Source organism: Saccostrea cucullata, unplaced genomic scaffold (genome assembly GCF_032062105.1).
Source record: "Saccostrea cucullata isolate Sc308-1 unplaced genomic scaffold, CSIRO_AGI_Scuc_v1 ctg1207, whole genome shotgun sequence".
Classification (NCBI taxonomy): Eukaryota; Metazoa; Mollusca; class Bivalvia; order Ostreida; family Ostreidae; genus Saccostrea; species Saccostrea cuccullata.
This window is the reverse complement of record NW_026928115.1, coordinates 263,488-280,689: the sequence shown is the minus strand read 5'-3', so window position 1 is coordinate 280,689 and position 17,202 is coordinate 263,488. Positions and strand designations below refer to the sequence as shown.

At 32.6% G+C, this 17,202-nt stretch overlaps 1 protein-coding gene across 1 annotated transcript in view; it reads right to left on the bottom strand.

Annotated features, from left to right (window-relative positions):
* LOC134276460 (uncharacterized) overlaps positions 1-17,202 on the bottom strand; it is a 46,481-nt gene that overhangs the window by 18,473 nt on the left and 10,806 nt on the right. Inside the window, exons 8-10 of the mRNA XM_062758712.1 lie at positions 15,339-15,596; positions 12,080-12,358; positions 11,667-11,714 (exon numbers count right to left, since the gene is read on the bottom strand). Of these exons, the coding sequence (XP_062614696.1) occupies positions 11,667-11,714; positions 12,080-12,358; positions 15,339-15,596 (585 nt within the window). The remainder of the gene's footprint in view (positions 1-11,666; positions 11,715-12,079; positions 12,359-15,338; positions 15,597-17,202) is intronic.

The window sequence follows — 17,202 nt, the reverse complement described above, 5'->3', positions numbered from 1 at the left end:
AATCGCACTCTGAAAGTTCTGAATGTATATGTTTGGTCGCTCTTCTATGAAAAAGTTCATACATATAAAACATGTAATTATTATCGGCTGCGGTAGCGGCCAATCTTTTTGTGATTGTGTTGGAGTGCACATCGGGAAATGAGACGTTTTTTATTACTTCAATAAAATAATTCGTAAATTATAAGAAGTAAAAATCATGCGTAAAATATTTAAAAACTTGATTAAACTTAATATTAAATGTTGAAATATATTTCAATTTCATTGCCATTAATATCTCATGATCGTCGATAATTTATGGTCATAAATAAGAGTTTACATCAGATACTCCACAGCCTGAGAGTGTGTAAGATTTGAAAAGAAATATCTTGATTTTCCGGATAATGATGATGTGGTTAAAGTGCATGGTGAATAAAAAAAATGAGGAGTTTTTCAACTTCTAGTGAAAATTGTTTTGAACTTACTGGATGTAAACTGTTTATTACAAATACGTGAATAGTAGTATATTTTAAAGTATTTTTTAACGTTCAATGTTTATTTATATTAATAAAAATAATGGAGAAACAAAAGATTGATGGTAAAAATAAAACGTACATAATAGTACATTACGTATCATAAGACTTCCATCACTAATTTTAATTATTTGCCGAAGCCCCTTTTCAATTATAATTTAAATAAAATACATTAACACGGAATAAAGAAATAATTTTGCGTGAACAGGCCAAAGAAAGCGATCACAATTCAAAATGATTTATGCACCAGTGTTTCGAACTACGATTAAATGAGAGATCGGTGAAATATTATTATTGATTCGATAAATTAAAAACATGATTTTCTATACATCGATAGGTCTTTGTACACAATGGATTTTAAACACGATCACAGACACTTGCATTGTTTACGACAGGTGGCTGGTACACTAGTGACCTAGATAGACAGCGTGGGATTTGCGAGTTGGATTACATAACTGTTACTTGTGTAAACATCTGGGCGATCTTGGGGATCGCCAAATGTATACAACTAATGATCGTGAATTATTCGATGCATAAAGTTAAAATAACTTATAATTGTAATAATAATCAATGTAGAAAGATAGATTTAATATATTCCGTTTATGAAGACGTGTTCACTGTAAAACTAATTAATAATAAATAAAAAAGAAAGACTAATCGTTATAAATAATTTAATAGTGAACCGTAGAACACGTATAAAGCCCTATTTAGAAGAAAATTAACATGAAATACCATAGGATTTATTACTGATAGGAAGTTTGTGTAAATTATACACATGAAGAGGTCTGATTTCCTTTCCGGATGAAAAACGCTACCCGTTACCTGGCCTGCTTTCAACTACGTATTACGCAATACCCCGGGTATAATCGAACACAAAACATTTTCATCAGATTAAAAAGGTGTCAAAGAACAATTTTGTTCGTATAATCCAGATCGAAATATTTACCGTTTTTGAGTTATAAAGCAAAAACTTTCAAGCTCCCTAAATCCCTAATCATAGGGGCCAGCCCTTTTTGAATAGAATTATATGAAAGCTCTGGCAATTATGCACAACTTTTGTTCAACATGTCTTATCAAAATAATTTTAGTTGTCAAGATAAAAAAGAAAACATGTGTAAATTTTCGCTCTTTTAGGCGTTCTATTTTTTGACCCCTGTATAGCGCCATTTTGAATAGAGAAATCGAAAAACAAAAACGAATTTGCACAACTTCAATCCTTCTGTTATCTAAAACCAGTAAAATTTCTGCTCCAGCTCTAGTGGTCTCTGAGCCTTTGTCTGGAAATGAAAGCCTATAATTTTTCGTTTAAAGGGAAATAACTCAAAACCGGAAGTGACTTTTTGAAATTATTGACAGCATTCTGATAGAGTTTATTAGCGTCTATAATGTCTGAAAATTTTAACAAAATCCATTGAAAAATGAGTGAGATATGAGGCCTCAAAGTTGGCGTCTAGGAAGAAAAAAAAAAGAATAATAAGAACTAGAGCCAAGCTCGTTGCAAAGCAACGAGTAGGTCTTCCGTCGGAGCTACGGACAGAGAGAAATGACCTTGAGTCAAGGTCATGCCACGTTCTAATGATAAAGCAATCTTTTAAGGGTAGATATCATCTTATTATGTCTTACTATTAAAAAAGTGATAGTAAAGGAATGTTTGCGACCTTGAATTTGTCAAAATGGCCTTGAGTGACACCATGACACAAAAAGATGCTGATGAGCATACCCCATTTGTGTGTTACTGTATTGACAAATTCACACATGTTTTTTTTTTTTTCAAACAATGCATCCAGTCAAAATATCTTATCCTAAATGACCTTGATTCAAGGCCATAACACACTCTCCATGATTTAAGCCATACTTTTTTTTAGATAGGCCTTGTCACAGCTAATATACATGTGTAAAAAGTTATGGTCAATTTTAAGCAATGTTTAAATTTGGGAAAAGCCGGATAAACTTCAAGGTCAAAGTTCATGATATACTAGTATTTGATATGATTTTATCACAGGTTACGTACATGACATTGTGGTGTTTGTGTAATTCCCCATTTTCAAAAGGTGAGTTATTTCCCCTGAAGGGAACTCTTATACTGTGTTTAATACGCATGCGCTATAAATAAAGTCACTTGCGCGGACGTTCTTGATGTAAATATGTTCATGGTGTAATGCCTCTGTCATATGGAAAAATGTTATTGTGTTTGTGAATAAAAAGAAATCTTAACTGGTTTGTATTTTTTTTTAAATTGCCCACTCATAGTCTCTTTCTGGATTTGTATTAATCTGTGTCGTACTATAAAAAGATGCTGTTTTACCCCCCTCCCCTTACAAAAAAAAAAGAAAAGAAAAGAAACAAATTACTGATAAAATGCTGATACGTATTCGAATAGGCCTATTTAAAAAAAAGAAAAGATTATTTTCGGTAGTGGATGTTCTGCATACGGATCATCATTATTTACAAAATGTGCGGAACAAATTTTTAGTTACAAAATTTTTACGAATTAATCTAGCCTGCTGCAGCCATATTATCTTTGTATCTCTGGAAATTTTTTTGAGACTGATGACATGTCAATCTAGAGTTTTACCTCTGAAATTGCTGCATATACAGCAGTAGTTCGTCTTCCGCGACCGATACCAAGAAACAGCGCCGGTTTTGCTCGATTGTATACATGTTATAACATAGACCTTTTACTTATTAGAACACATTTGGTGACAATTAAAGGCCTATTACATTTGAATTAACCATGTTTCTAGAATTTTTTATTTGTAAAATAATTGATTCACTGTATAGTATTAAAACTTTGAATGGAATTCTAAATGAATAATTTAATCTCATGTGCTCATGTAACGAAGAAAGACTAATTAAAATAGCAACGACCTGAATTCGTGTTACATATTATGTCGTATAAAGTCTGAGCTGCATTTAATCAAAGTTTTAGTGTAGGATCTAAGCATATGTACATGTATATTCCCGAGTAAAATACACATTTTATTTTAGATTGATCAGAGAATTGAGAGCAGAAACACGAAACTGATGCAATAATTCTCGTTAATTAAGAGAAAACATTCTTTTCTCAAGTGTTATTTATTTTTTTTAAATCCTTTCAGTGTAAGTACAAGTTATTCTTTTTTGCAAAGTGTGTAAAAACAATATCAGAGAGAGAGAGAAAGAGAGAGAGAGAGAGAGAGAGAGAGACTCATGTAACCCCGAGTAACTGAAATACATGTACATCATGTACCGTAATTTTATTGAATACATAATTAATAATTCTAATAATTTTTAATTTTCACAACTATGGTTCTTATTCAACTGTTCAACCCAGTTACATATTCGTTCTCTGTACCTGTACGCACGGGGGGGGGGGGGGGGGGGGGGTTCAAGGGGCTTAGCCCCACCCCACTTTTTCCCCAATATTACTTTTTCTATTGAAAATGTTCATTGATAGACGGGTTGCCACCCCCCCCCCACCCACCCACACACAGTTTATACTACGGTAAAGTTATATAAGGGAAATGTAGTACTGTATGCCAGGAACTGGCAAGGGCAAGGTTTTTCTTTGCTTGTCAACGTTTCCAGGTAAGAAAAAAATATTTCTTTGGATACCCCCCCCCTCACTTTTAAAGACGATGCTACGTGCCTGGCTAATTCGTACATGTTTAGCTTTCTAGAAGGGGGGGGGGGGGGTAACAGACCCCTGATATATTAATTTATTATCTAAAAAAAAATGCAAACCGTTTCCTTCTTTTAAAATTTTTAAATACAGCGTGTAAGTTGATCACTATTTTGTTGGACTATCGTAACGCTAGTCCGCGGAAGTTGGGCTAGTATAGAAAAGTTCCGATTTTGAGGGGAGATATCTCACTTTTGAAAATGGGGAATATGAAAGCCCTATCTCTCCTCATTTAAAAAGTTATGATCAAGCCTCAAGGTCAAGTTGTCAAAAGTCAGTGTATTTAGAAAAGAGTTGGCATAGGTAATTCATAGGGATAAAATAAAAGCCCTATCTCTTCTCAGTCAAAAGGTATGAGTATTGTTAATGTTTTTGAAAAGCAGGTCAAACTTCAAGGTCAAAGGGTAAAAAAATAGTGAATTTTAAAAGGTGTTGTCACAATACATTTTTATAAAATGGAAGCTTTCAAATGTTATGGTCAATTTAAAGTAATGTTATTTTTTTAAGTAGGTCAAGCTCCAAGATCAAGGTCACAGGGTCAAAAATCACAATATATTTGAAAATCAGATGTCACAAATAATGCTCATGTGAAATATCAAAGTCCTATTTCAACTCATTCAATAGTTATTATCAAGTTTAAAGTTCTCGTAACAGATGGACAGACTGGATGACGAATAAGGTTTAATGTTCCCTAAAAAATAAATACATGTATATGGCACGCCAAATTCACAAAAATGAGATAAACCTGGTTTCACAATTGATAAATTAGGTTTATCGACCGTAAACTATAGTTAACGATTCGTTAAGTATAGTTAACGATTTGTTAAGTATAGTTTTCATCTGTAAAACTTTATTTAACCGTCGTTAACTATAGTTTACGAATGCTAATCTAAGTTTATCTGTCTGAATAAAGCGTTAACAATAGATTTTGTTGATAAACATAGATTCAAGTTTGTAAACTATAGTTTACAATCGTAAACTATAGTTAACAGTTGTTAATCATAGTTTCACAAATCGTGAAACTATATTTATCAGATCGTTAACTATAGTTAACGGTTTGTAAACTATAGTTTACAAATCGTGAAACTGTATTTATCAGATAATCTATGTTTTGCAATCGCAAATGATAGTTTTCGGTGTTAAGTATAGTTTACGGTTGTGAAACATAGATTATCGCGCTAACTAATATTGTTTACAGATGTAAAATATAGATTAATGTTGTTAACTGTAGTTTACGGTCCGTAAACTATGGTTTACAACCGATAAACCTAGTTTATTGATTGTGAAACTATGATTATCTCATTTTTGTGAATTTGGCGTGCCATACATGTAATTTGAACATGATAGATTGAGAAGTACGACTAATTAAAAAAAAATACACAATAGAATATATTAGAATATAAATCAGGTTTTCTACATGAGATTTCCTTAAAGACGTATTAATACATATTATTCAAGAACATTCAATACATGTTCTTGGAGGTTCAAGACGCGGAGACCGGTCATTTCGATGAGATGTCTCGTTATGGGGTTGGTGGTGCCATAAAAGGATTTAATTCGCCTGATTCCACCTCTGATTTTTTTTTAAAAGTCTGTCTTTGCGCTGCTAGTGATTTATATTGTTTAAACAAAATTTATTTTTATGAAAAGAATTATTTTTAATGCTTATTTTTGACATATGCTTAAGTTATTAACCTATCAAATTGAGTTTAAATAGTAAAAAGGAATTTGTCACTAAGTATTTATCTAAGAAATTAGTGTCAATCCTCTACATCAAAGAGCGTCTGACTTGTATGTATATGATATAAATTGCGTAAATGTGTTAATTGAAATTTGAGTGAAACCTGTATGTTGTGTGAGAGAGTTTTTAGATCCTCCGCGGACTATCCCGGACGTGAACATTAGATGTACAGGAGATTCCTTCATCAAGAAAATATAGTTTTACTCTGGACTATTCCGTGTTACCAAAACGTTTGTGTGTGTGTCGGTTTGTGAGCTTTACAACCTGTCTTTGTTTTCTGTGACTTGATTTGATTTATTTATCAACAAGATGTGTTTGTAAAACACTGATGCCCCCGTATGGCAACATATCAAAGATAATGCTTTTCTTAAATGCAAATTTAATTAATTGGTACCAAAAGTAGGGTATTCTCACTGGAAAATGATTGTGAAATTTGAAAGTAAGCTTATGTTAAATTTTTTTAATAAGTACAAAAATCTCCAAGGTCAAGGTCAAAAGGTCAATGTTATAAGTATCAAATGAAAGGTCTTGCCACATAAAATACTTATGTAGAGCTTGAAAGCCGTAGCCCTAACCGTTCAGAAGTTATGGTCAACGTTCAATTTCTTACAAAGTAGGTCAAACTCCAAGTTCAAGGTCAAAGGGTCAAAGTTATTGTTATCAAATGAAAGTTCTTGTCATGAGGATTAAATATGTAAAGTATGAAAGCACTAGCCCTAACTCTATAAAAGTTACAGTCAAGGTTTGCTCTTTCAAAGTAGGTCAATCTCAAGGATCAAGGTCAAAGGGTCAAAGTTCTTGGTATCTAATAAAGGGTCTTCTCACAAGGATTACATATATGAAGTATGAAAGCCCTATCCCTTACCGTTCAAAAGTTATGGCCAAGGTTGAAGTTTTTTTTTCACAAGTACGGAAATCTACATGGTCAAGGTCAAAGGGTCAAGGTTGTTGGTATCCAGTGAAAGGTCTTTTAACAAACATTACATATGTGAAGTATAAATGTCCTGGTGTCTTTTGTTCAAAAGATATGGCCACAGTAAAATTTTAAAATTTTCATGTAAAAGTGGGTCAAACTCCAAGGTCAAGGTCAAAGGGTCAAAGTTATTGTTATCAAATGAAAGGTCTTGTCATAAGGATTAAATATGTAAAGTATAAAAGCACTAGACTTAATCTTTAAAAGTCATGGTCAAGGTTTGCTTTTTTAAAGTAAGTCAATCTCAAGGGTCAAGGTCAAAGGGTCAAAGTTCTTGGTATCTAATAAAGGGTATTTTCACAAGGAGTACATATATGAAGTATGAAAGCCCTATCCCTAATTGTTCAAAAGTTATGGCAAAGGTTAAAGTTTTTTCACAAGTACTGAAATCTACAAGGTGAAGGTCAAAAGGTCAAGGTTGTTGGTCTCCAGTGAAAGGTCTTTTAACAAACATTACATATGTGAAGTATAAATGTCTTGGTATCTATTGCTCAAAAGATATGGCCAAAGTAAAATTTTAAAATTTTCATGTAAAATTGGGTCAAACTCCAAGGTCAAGGTCAAAAGGTCAAATTTGGTGGTACTCAAAGAAAGGTCTTGTCACAAGGAATACACATATGAAGTATGAAAGTCATAGCTCAACTAAATCAAAAGTTATGGGCAAGGTTAAAGTTTTTGCGGACAAACAGACAAACAGAGAGACAGACAGACAGACAGACAGACAGACACGACAAAAACTATATGCCCCCGAAACTTCGTTTACGGGGGCATAAAAACAAACGTACTTTAACTTTTTATTGCTTGACGCATACTTATCTTTTTATACCCCCCGCTTGAAAAGCGGGAGGGTATATAGTAATCGGTATTTCCGTCCGTCTGTACGTCTGTCCGTCCGTCCGTCCGTCTGTCCGTCCGTCCTTCCGTCTGTCCGTCCGTCCGTCTGTTACGCTTTGGGGTACCCATCTCTTATCCGCAACTCCTCTCATACCACTGAAGGAAATTTAATGAAACTTTCACAGAATCTTTATTACATATTGCCATTGTGCACCTCCTATTTTACTTTTTGATTTGACTTATATTTTGGATTTTCCAAAACAAAACATAGATACTTCCAATATATTCATATGGGAGGCGGGGGGTATCATTTAGTGAGATCATTGCTCACAGTACTTCTAGTTTTTATTTATTTGACGACCTGTGAATAAAAAAAAAGTCGCGTATGATTGTTGGTTAACATTAAAATAGGTTATTGATTAATCATGGATTTCAACACCAGTCCTGACCTGTACGTACCTGAACAAACTAACCAACTGACATTCTCGACTCTGAAGGAAAACATATCATTTGAGGGAAGGGGGGTTACGTATCACGGTGAGAGGAAATTTAATTATCACTTTTAGTCCAATTAACACGAAAGAATGGCTTGGAATATTTGTATGCAACTACATGGCTTTCTCAGAAACAATTTTGAATTTGTTAAAAAAAATTTCTAATTATTCATTTTTTTTTCTCTCGTATTCTGAAAGCTCGGAATGTATATATTTTGGGGGTTCTTCCGTGTAAAATAGCATGTATTTAGTTACCATCATGTACCCGTAAAATCATATCATAGGGATATTCTTTTTATTCGAGGAAATAAAAGGAATATATTCGGTACAATGCAATTATGAGTTATGTATCAATTCATGCAAATCTCCAAGTTGCTTCATTTGCGATTTTCATGAGAATTGGAAACGTCACTTTCACTTACAATTTACTGTGCAATGTATAAACATTGCAAGATATTTGCTAATTTAAACAACATCGCAAATTTTTCTGATATAAATCAATTAGAATAACTTGATATAGGCCCGTATACATGTAACAATTGCAATTACTTCAAAGTAGAGGGGGAGACGGGGCCTAAAAAATCGTCGTACTACGTGTGTACCTTTCCAATAATAGAATCATCCGCACAAATCAAAAACAAGTTGCAGTATTGATATCCCCAATTTTTTTAAATAATGAGACTATAATGGACTTCACAAGGGTAGAATTGAACATTAATTTATCATGTTAATGGTATATGTGCAATTAAAATCACTATCAATATTGGCAGAGTCATCGATAGGTCATCCTGTGTCACCCTTCAGTGTAACCGATGAACTCGTCCATAGATACCTTAGCAGATGAGAAAAGCGCGCGTATACGCAGCACCTTTTATTTATTCGTCAAAGAATAGAATCCGACATTCAACACTTTTAAATCATGTTCAAGAAAACCTTAAAATTTGTGTAAAGAAATATTCTTACGATTAGCACAAATGACATGTTTTCTTGATCTTAAATCTAGGACTCTAGTAAAAATCAAACAACGGTAATGTTGACCTCACGAATGTATACAGTTCAATGCGCGATCGATAAACGGGTTTCATAACCATGTGATAACTGTACACACAAAACACGCACACTGTACACACGAAACTTTCAGGGTCCGAGTAAAATTCACGATGCATGAATTGAATGACAGTGAATTATCTTAAGCTTGAATTTTTTTTTTAATAAATAATTAATACTTAAAAATATTTCCTCTCTCCCGTCTTGTTCTTTACAGTAAACACAGGGAGAAAGTTGTCTCTGAATAATCTGTATGACATCCAGCTAGAGAATACGTTAAAATTCTTATTTCAACAAAGTTAAACATTCAATTTAGCTAGGTATATTATTCTTATCCAGTTAATTTCAGTTATACGTGTTATACGCGTACGCATATAGAATTCTTCTTCACTTGCCGTATAAAATCACTTACCTGTACATGGACTATAAAGTTTTCTGCTCATCTAATAAAACATGACTAAAACAAAATTACGTTTTCATGAGATCAATAAGATGCTGAAGAACCCATTTCAAATCGATAATCATATCGAAATATTTACCGTTTTTAAGTTATAAAGCAAAAACTTTCGAGCGCCCTTGGCCCGTAATTTAAGGGGCCAGCCCCTTTTTAATGATGTCAAATGATAGATCTTAAAATTATGCACAATATTTGTGAAACATGTCTTAACAAATTATTTTTAGTTTAAAAGATACATAAGGAAATAGATGTAAATTTTTGCGCTTTTAGGCATTCTTATTTTTTACCCTTATCTAGCACTGTTTTGAGCGCAGAAATCGAAAAAGAAAAACCGATGTGCACAACTTCAATTCTTCTAGTATTTAAATGCAGTAGACATTCTGCTCCAGCTTTTGTCGTTTCTGAGCCTTTGTCTGGAAACAAACAGCACCAAATTTTCAATTAAAGGGAAATAACTCAAAAGCGGAAGGAAATTTTTGAAATGTATGAAAACATTTGAATTGAGTTTTGTAACGTCCAAAAACTCTGAAAATTTGATCGAAATCCGTTAAGAAATGAGCGAGTTACGAGGTCTCAAAGTTGGCGTCTAGGAAAAAAAAGAATAATAGGAATAATCGTAACCATCAGAATCAGTAGAAGGTCTTCCGCCTGAGCGGGAGACCTTAATAATCTCAATCTTCAGAATCAGTAGAAGGTCTTCCTTTAGAAAAGGAAGACCTTAATGATGGCTTAATGGTAGCTTAATGGTAACTTTATAGAGTTTTTGGACATAAAGCATCTGTAAGTCTAGCTTAATGGTAGTTTAATTGTGACTTAATGGTGGTCTAAAAGCTAACATTAAGGACCTGTAAGCTACCATTAAGCTATATTTAAGCACCTATTTAGGACTTTGAGATGGCCTCATGGTAACTTAATGGTGGTGTGAATGTTACTTAAAGGCGCTTAATGGTGACTTAAAGACAATCATTAAACCATCATTAAGGACCTATAAGCCACCATTAAACCAAGCTTAAAGGGTGTGTTTCATCTCAGTTCTGACGATTAAATTGGATCAGGTTTTATGTCTCCTGTGAGAATTTTTACTCATCTGAGACAACGCCGTATAAGTGGCGAACGGATTTAAAATTAAGACTTTGCACTCTTGGCTGCACGAGTTCTTTTGTGCGTGAAAGGGGTCCTAATTTGAAGGTCTCACCCGAAATAATCATTATTTATGTTTTTCACTTTTTATGCAAGCGTTCTTGTTGATCAAACACCCATTATCAATGCTAAAAATCTAAGGATTGATGCGGCGCCGAAAGCAAAAGTAGAACATGGTTTTTACCTTAAAAAATGAAATAATATCCAGGTAAAATAATATGAATGTTGGAATATTATAATCTTAAATATAGCTGTATTTGTTTATTTTTTCTCCAGATTTAATAACAAGTTAAACTGTCCATGGAATTATGAATAGGTTCAAGTAACGTACTTATACTTCTATGAAATAATAGGAGGCACTGAAATTTGAGTGAATTAATTAAGATTACCATATTTCTCGGAAATCCATATGCCTCTTTTGTACTTTCACCCGTCTGTTCTACATATCTTTACTCGTAAAAGACCAAACGGTCACAAACCAGGCTTAATTGTGTTAATATAGTGTCTAAAAATCCAAAGATAATGCGGTATTCTTGAAAATAATGAACAATGCAAACAACACAAAAGGTTTAATTTAGATTTAATATAATTATTAATTGTAGTGTAGAAAAAGAGAAAAAGAGAAAAACATAATTTTGTAATCTTATCTTTTTTGGGCCCATCTACGGCGTAAGGTTACATATGTTACTCACTATATGAGTAAAAACATCTCGAATCGGACGTTAAACAATATACATTCTGATACTATCAATCAATTATGTAACTTTAATTGAAATAACAAAAATAGCAAACGATGAGACATTTCTTTACCTGAAATCTCTGTTTTCCATATTTCATAGTCATCAAGATATATACCAACTGAAAATAGATCAAATTTATCTATATGATTGTAAACAAACTAAAAAAAATAATATTTTTTGGAAGTAAAGGGTCAATGTTTGATAATTATATGAGAAACTTTCTAAAAGATTCACCAAAGTAGGGATATTTTTAATTCAAGTTTGACGCTGCATTGGCATTGGGAACAATTATTGACCCAGTATCTCCTGATTATACATACATCAAGCGCTGTACCACTACGACCAATAACGTAGAAAAACGAACGTTTTGAGCACAATTTCAAGTAATTCGTCTACTCACTAAAGAGCAATATCGGTAAATTAATCAAAAAGCAAATTTGCAAATTGCCAATATTGTATTTTCTAAAATTACTTCAATCTCACCTTTATCTAGCTCTTCCGAACTGATTCTGTCACTTTTCTCCTGCTGTTCTGCATACCTGATTCTCCATTCTTGAACTTCTTCAGCAAGCGGTAAATTTTCTTTTTCGCTGTAGCTTTCTGAAGAGAGGTCTGTCGTTTCATTGGTTTCATCTAAATGTAGTGTGTTGTCATGTCTTTCTGCTATATCAGTTTTCAAGGATTCATCATTGGACTTCGAATCTCCTCCCTCTTCCTCAGTTTTTTCTCTGTTTATTTTATCTAAACAGAAAAAGTCTCTGTCTGGAGAATTGAAATTTACATACAGGACTTTACACATGCAAATGAGTACATGTAGCAAAGCATAATTTTTTTTTAATTTTTAGTCCCCGTAAACGAAGTTTTTAGGGTATTGTGTTGTCCGTCTGTCTAGCTGTCTTTCAGCCAGTCTGTCTATTTGTTTGTTCGCAAAAACGTTTACTTTGCTAATAACGTTAGATTTACTGGAGCTATGACTTTCTTATTCCACATCTATATTTCTTACGAGAAGACCTGTTTTTGGTGCGTACCACCATTTTGACCTTTTTTTGACCATTTTGAGACACTTTTTACACAAAAATTTCAGTTTTGCTTTGGCCATATCTTTTGAACAGTAGATACAACGACATTTTTAATTCACATATATATTCTTTGTTAAAAGATCTTTCATTGGATATCAACAACTTTGACCTTGTGACCTTGGCGTTCGTGATTTCTGTTTCTGTGGGAAAAAAAAACTTTAACCATGGCGAAAAAGGAATGGATATGGCTTCCATACTTCACGTATGTAATCCTTGTGAAAAGACCCTTTTTTGAATACCAAATACATTGACCCTTTGATCTTTACCTTGGAGCTTGGCCTACTTTTAAAAAGCAAACATTATCCATGATTTTTGAAAGGTTTATGGATAGTGATTTCATACATTACATATTTAATCTTTTTGACAAGACCTTTCATTTGATAGCGAGACCTTTGACCTTGTAGTTGGAGTTTAACTTCCTTTTTTTATTTTTAGCCTTGACCATAGCTTCTGGAGGGTAAGGGCTAGTGCGTCCATACTTTACATTTGTATTTTTGTTGCAAGTCCTTTCATTGGATACATGTACCAATGACATTCACTTTGAAGATTTCCATACTTATGACAAACCTTTAACTTTGGTCTACTTTCATATTTCACAATTGTATATAAAGTGAGAATCCGCCTCTTTTTATAAAAGTATATTAAATTTGCATTTAAGAAAAATTTAATCTTTATTATGTTGTCATACGGGAGCATCAGTGTTTCACAAACACATTTTTATGTGGAGTACCCAACAATTGAAATGTAATGCATTTTTTACAAATTGATCATGTTTAAAAAAGGTAAAATTAATAATAAGATTCAAAGCAACATTTTTGTGAAATCCCCAAAACAACACATTGTTATCGCAAAAATAAAATTAATTTTAACAAAGAAAGCTAAAGAATTACTGCATCATTAGCATTAAAAAACTTAAAGACTTTACGTATTAATTTAAGTCGTTTTAATTCCACGTTGTTTAAATTTCACGAGATATACCAATTACGATGGTTTTAATTCAAATTTCGCACAAGTATTTAATTGTTAATAAGAGCATTCAGGATGGGTTTAATTTCATGGAAAATGTTGAATCGCGAACCTAGTGAAATTCAAACCTTCGTGATTATTTGCCAATCTACAGTATATAGCTCTTTCACAAAACCAATATTAGTATATCCGTCTCTAACATATGGTAGGAGGGCGGGGATTTACCAAAATACTAAATGATTACCATTCTATATTAACAAAATAATGATTTCGATAATTAAATGCGTTTACAATGAAAAAGATTTATTAATAAAGCACCTCTGAAAGTCTAAAATATTTCATTTTCAACATAATTAGTCTTGAATTATGGAATAAGAAATGGAAGCTGCTATCGAGTCATACAATGTCAACATTTTACAAGGTCTTGCAAATCATTGTGATGACAATACTTAAAAAAACAAAACATTTTCCATTCATTGTTCCCGGATCCACGCCTCAGAACTGTGAGTTTGTCAAATAAAGTCTTACATATTGAGGAGACGTTTGCATTCTTTTAATGGTTGCCACTAATTATTGTCTACCCCTATGTTTGCATTAAAGCAAAGTTTAAAGAAATATATAAGCAAACTAATCTTTATCAAACTCTTTTTATAGCAATCGATCTATAGATAATAATAATACATACCCTTTTGTATATCACATCCTGGATCAGCCTGAGACATCAATATCAGCCAGATGGCCGAAGTCCCGAGGGCTGATACAGGATGTGATGTAGAAAATGGTATGTATAAATATGTTTATTACATACTTAGTAATAAAATACAACATGCATTAGGTTGAGAAGAAAAAAAGTAAATAATCATGCATGGACTTCTTACATACATGTACATGGTCTATAGTCTCGTACGATTTGGGTTTGTTTCTACTTCTATTTCAATGCACTCGATCCGTAATTTGAAAATAATTTATTACATGTATTTGTAAATTAAGATTAACCTTATTTTCAAAAAGTTAAAATTAAGGGAATATGAACCCACCAAAATTGTGTATGAACACACGTACTGTTTTTGTGGTTTAATTTACTAAGGGTGTGATATAGACGTCACAATAGCCGTATCAGCCCTGCAGGGCTGATACGGCTATTGTGACGCCAGTCATATCACATATGAAAAATCATTTACCTATTAATAGGTGTGTAATAATAAATCAGAATATCACTTGATTTTGTTAACTGTAAAGATCAGTAACGGTAAAAAATAGACAGTAGAAAAAATTATTTCCAAATCTTATTGTATACAATGTTTCATCATATTCTTCAAAAATGGGTTAAACACTTAATAGTTAAAAAAACATTTTTAAGACTTCAAGAAATAAAATGTGATAAGCAAATGCAAAAACAAAATTTCATTCACAATACATGATAGAATTATATTTTTATATGCTAGAATTATCAGTTACTCTTTTTTGTCACATTTAAGGGATTTTTTTTAATACACAAAATACATATTCAATTAAAACGTATTATAATCCTTTGCAAGTAGATTAATTTAAATCGGTTGTTTGTTTCTTTTTTTTCAAATAGGAGCACCGAAACCTACAGGCTTAAATTTGACCTGATGTAAATGTTTCGACTTATTTGTCAAAAAATAAATGGGAATGTGGATTTCCTATATTGGATTCTCTAAGTTCAACCTCACCTGTCTCAAGTTTTTCCGAACTGATCTTATCAATGTTCTCCTTTTGTTTTGAATAACTATCTATCTCGTCTGAAACATCTTTATTCAATAAGGAATATTTTTCTATGCTAATGTCTTCAGATGAAGAGTCTGCTGTCTTGCTGGTTTCTTCTAAACATAGTTGGTCATCCTGTTTTTCTATGATACAATCTGACAAGGATTTATCATCAGAATCCCTTTCTGTCAGCTCTTCCTCAAATTTCTCTCTGTTTATTTCATCTAAAGAGAAAAATATTTTAATCAAAAGGACTATTAACTTGTTCACAGGTTGTTTCATACAGATTAGGTGATGAAGATGTATAAATTAGGGTAGGTTGGTGTTTTTTCGACCGATTCTTTTTTGTACTTAAGATTTGTAAAAGTATGTTACTGTTATGTTATGCTACAGCTTGTATGGGATACTTTTACCTTCGAAAAACCTTTTATCTGTCAGTTTACTTTGATTTTCTATATATTTTTTGGTCATAATATGAAATAAATGTGTTTGATTTACAAGATATGTGTGTTGTGTAATTTCTACAAATTCATTGATTTTAAATCCGTTTTATTTTAAAAAAAAGTTGTAGCGTAATTGATAAGGTCGCGGACAGTAAAGCAGGACACGGGGTTCAATTCTGGCCTTGTGCACGTATTTTTTTTACTTGCATTAATTTTTTCCCCATTTTTTTTTATTCGGGATAAGATAAATTTGATGCTATTATACCGGGAAAAAGTGAAATAAAGTCTTTAATTTCAAAATAATCCGATTATTCAATAAAAAGATGCAACTGAATGATAACAGAAGATCACTGAAATGTATGTGCCATTCAGTCGACTGAATGGTAACTGAATGATCACGGAAAGGTCACGGAGAGAGTCTTTTCAGTGACCTTTCAGTGACCATTCAGTGGGCATTCAGTTATTATTCACTCGATTAAATGGTGGATTTTTATTTTGTGTGATGTTTTTATGAAGGGTCGAAATAAACCAGGTGGTCGTAATAACACCACCCTATCCTAGTTTTTTGGCTTGTGTAGATACATTTTTAAAAAGACTTTTAGATCATATGATAAAAGTACCCAGTTATAATAATTTACCATTGTTCTTTATTTCCATCATTTAAAAAAATCTCATGTTTATAATTATTCTCATACTGAACTTAATCTTTGTCTCTTATCCCTGCATAGCGGGTAATATTGTTAAATAAGAATGATAAATGGTTTTATAATAACATTCATAATTCAATACACCATCAAATAAAGTTTAATGCAGGGTTATCTTTAAAAAATACTGTATAAAGAGTTTCATTAGAGGGTAAAAATATGGCGTATTGCTTGAAATGAATGCCAATAACTTTGGTTGAACTTCCTTTGGCGGACTTGCAGTTCAATGAGATTGTAAAAGAAGAAGTTCATTAATTAGATAAGTTTTCCGTTCGTTTAATCTGCGTTAGATACCGATTAACGCAGGTGTTTGAGTGCAATTAATAAGAGATAAAAGATACATTGTTTAGCAACATACAGATCCAAGATAACTTCTTGTCGTTAACACTTATACACAAAGGTGCAAAGTTAGTGATTTCAATTTTATAAGGTTGTTATATAATCGCTGAAACAAACCAACGTTAGCACCCTGCTAAAAATGCCCGCTATACGGTATGTTTTTTGCCCTCTCACGACTCAGGATAACAATATGGCGTCGGTAATTTTGGGGTATTTTTTTGTTCAAAAAATACTTGCGAATGTGATGTAAAATTATTAGTGTGATGAGACACGAGTAACTTAAAAATGAGAAAAAAAAAGTTTTTTTGACTTAAGAAAGTTTTGATTCAGGGAATCTCTGTCAG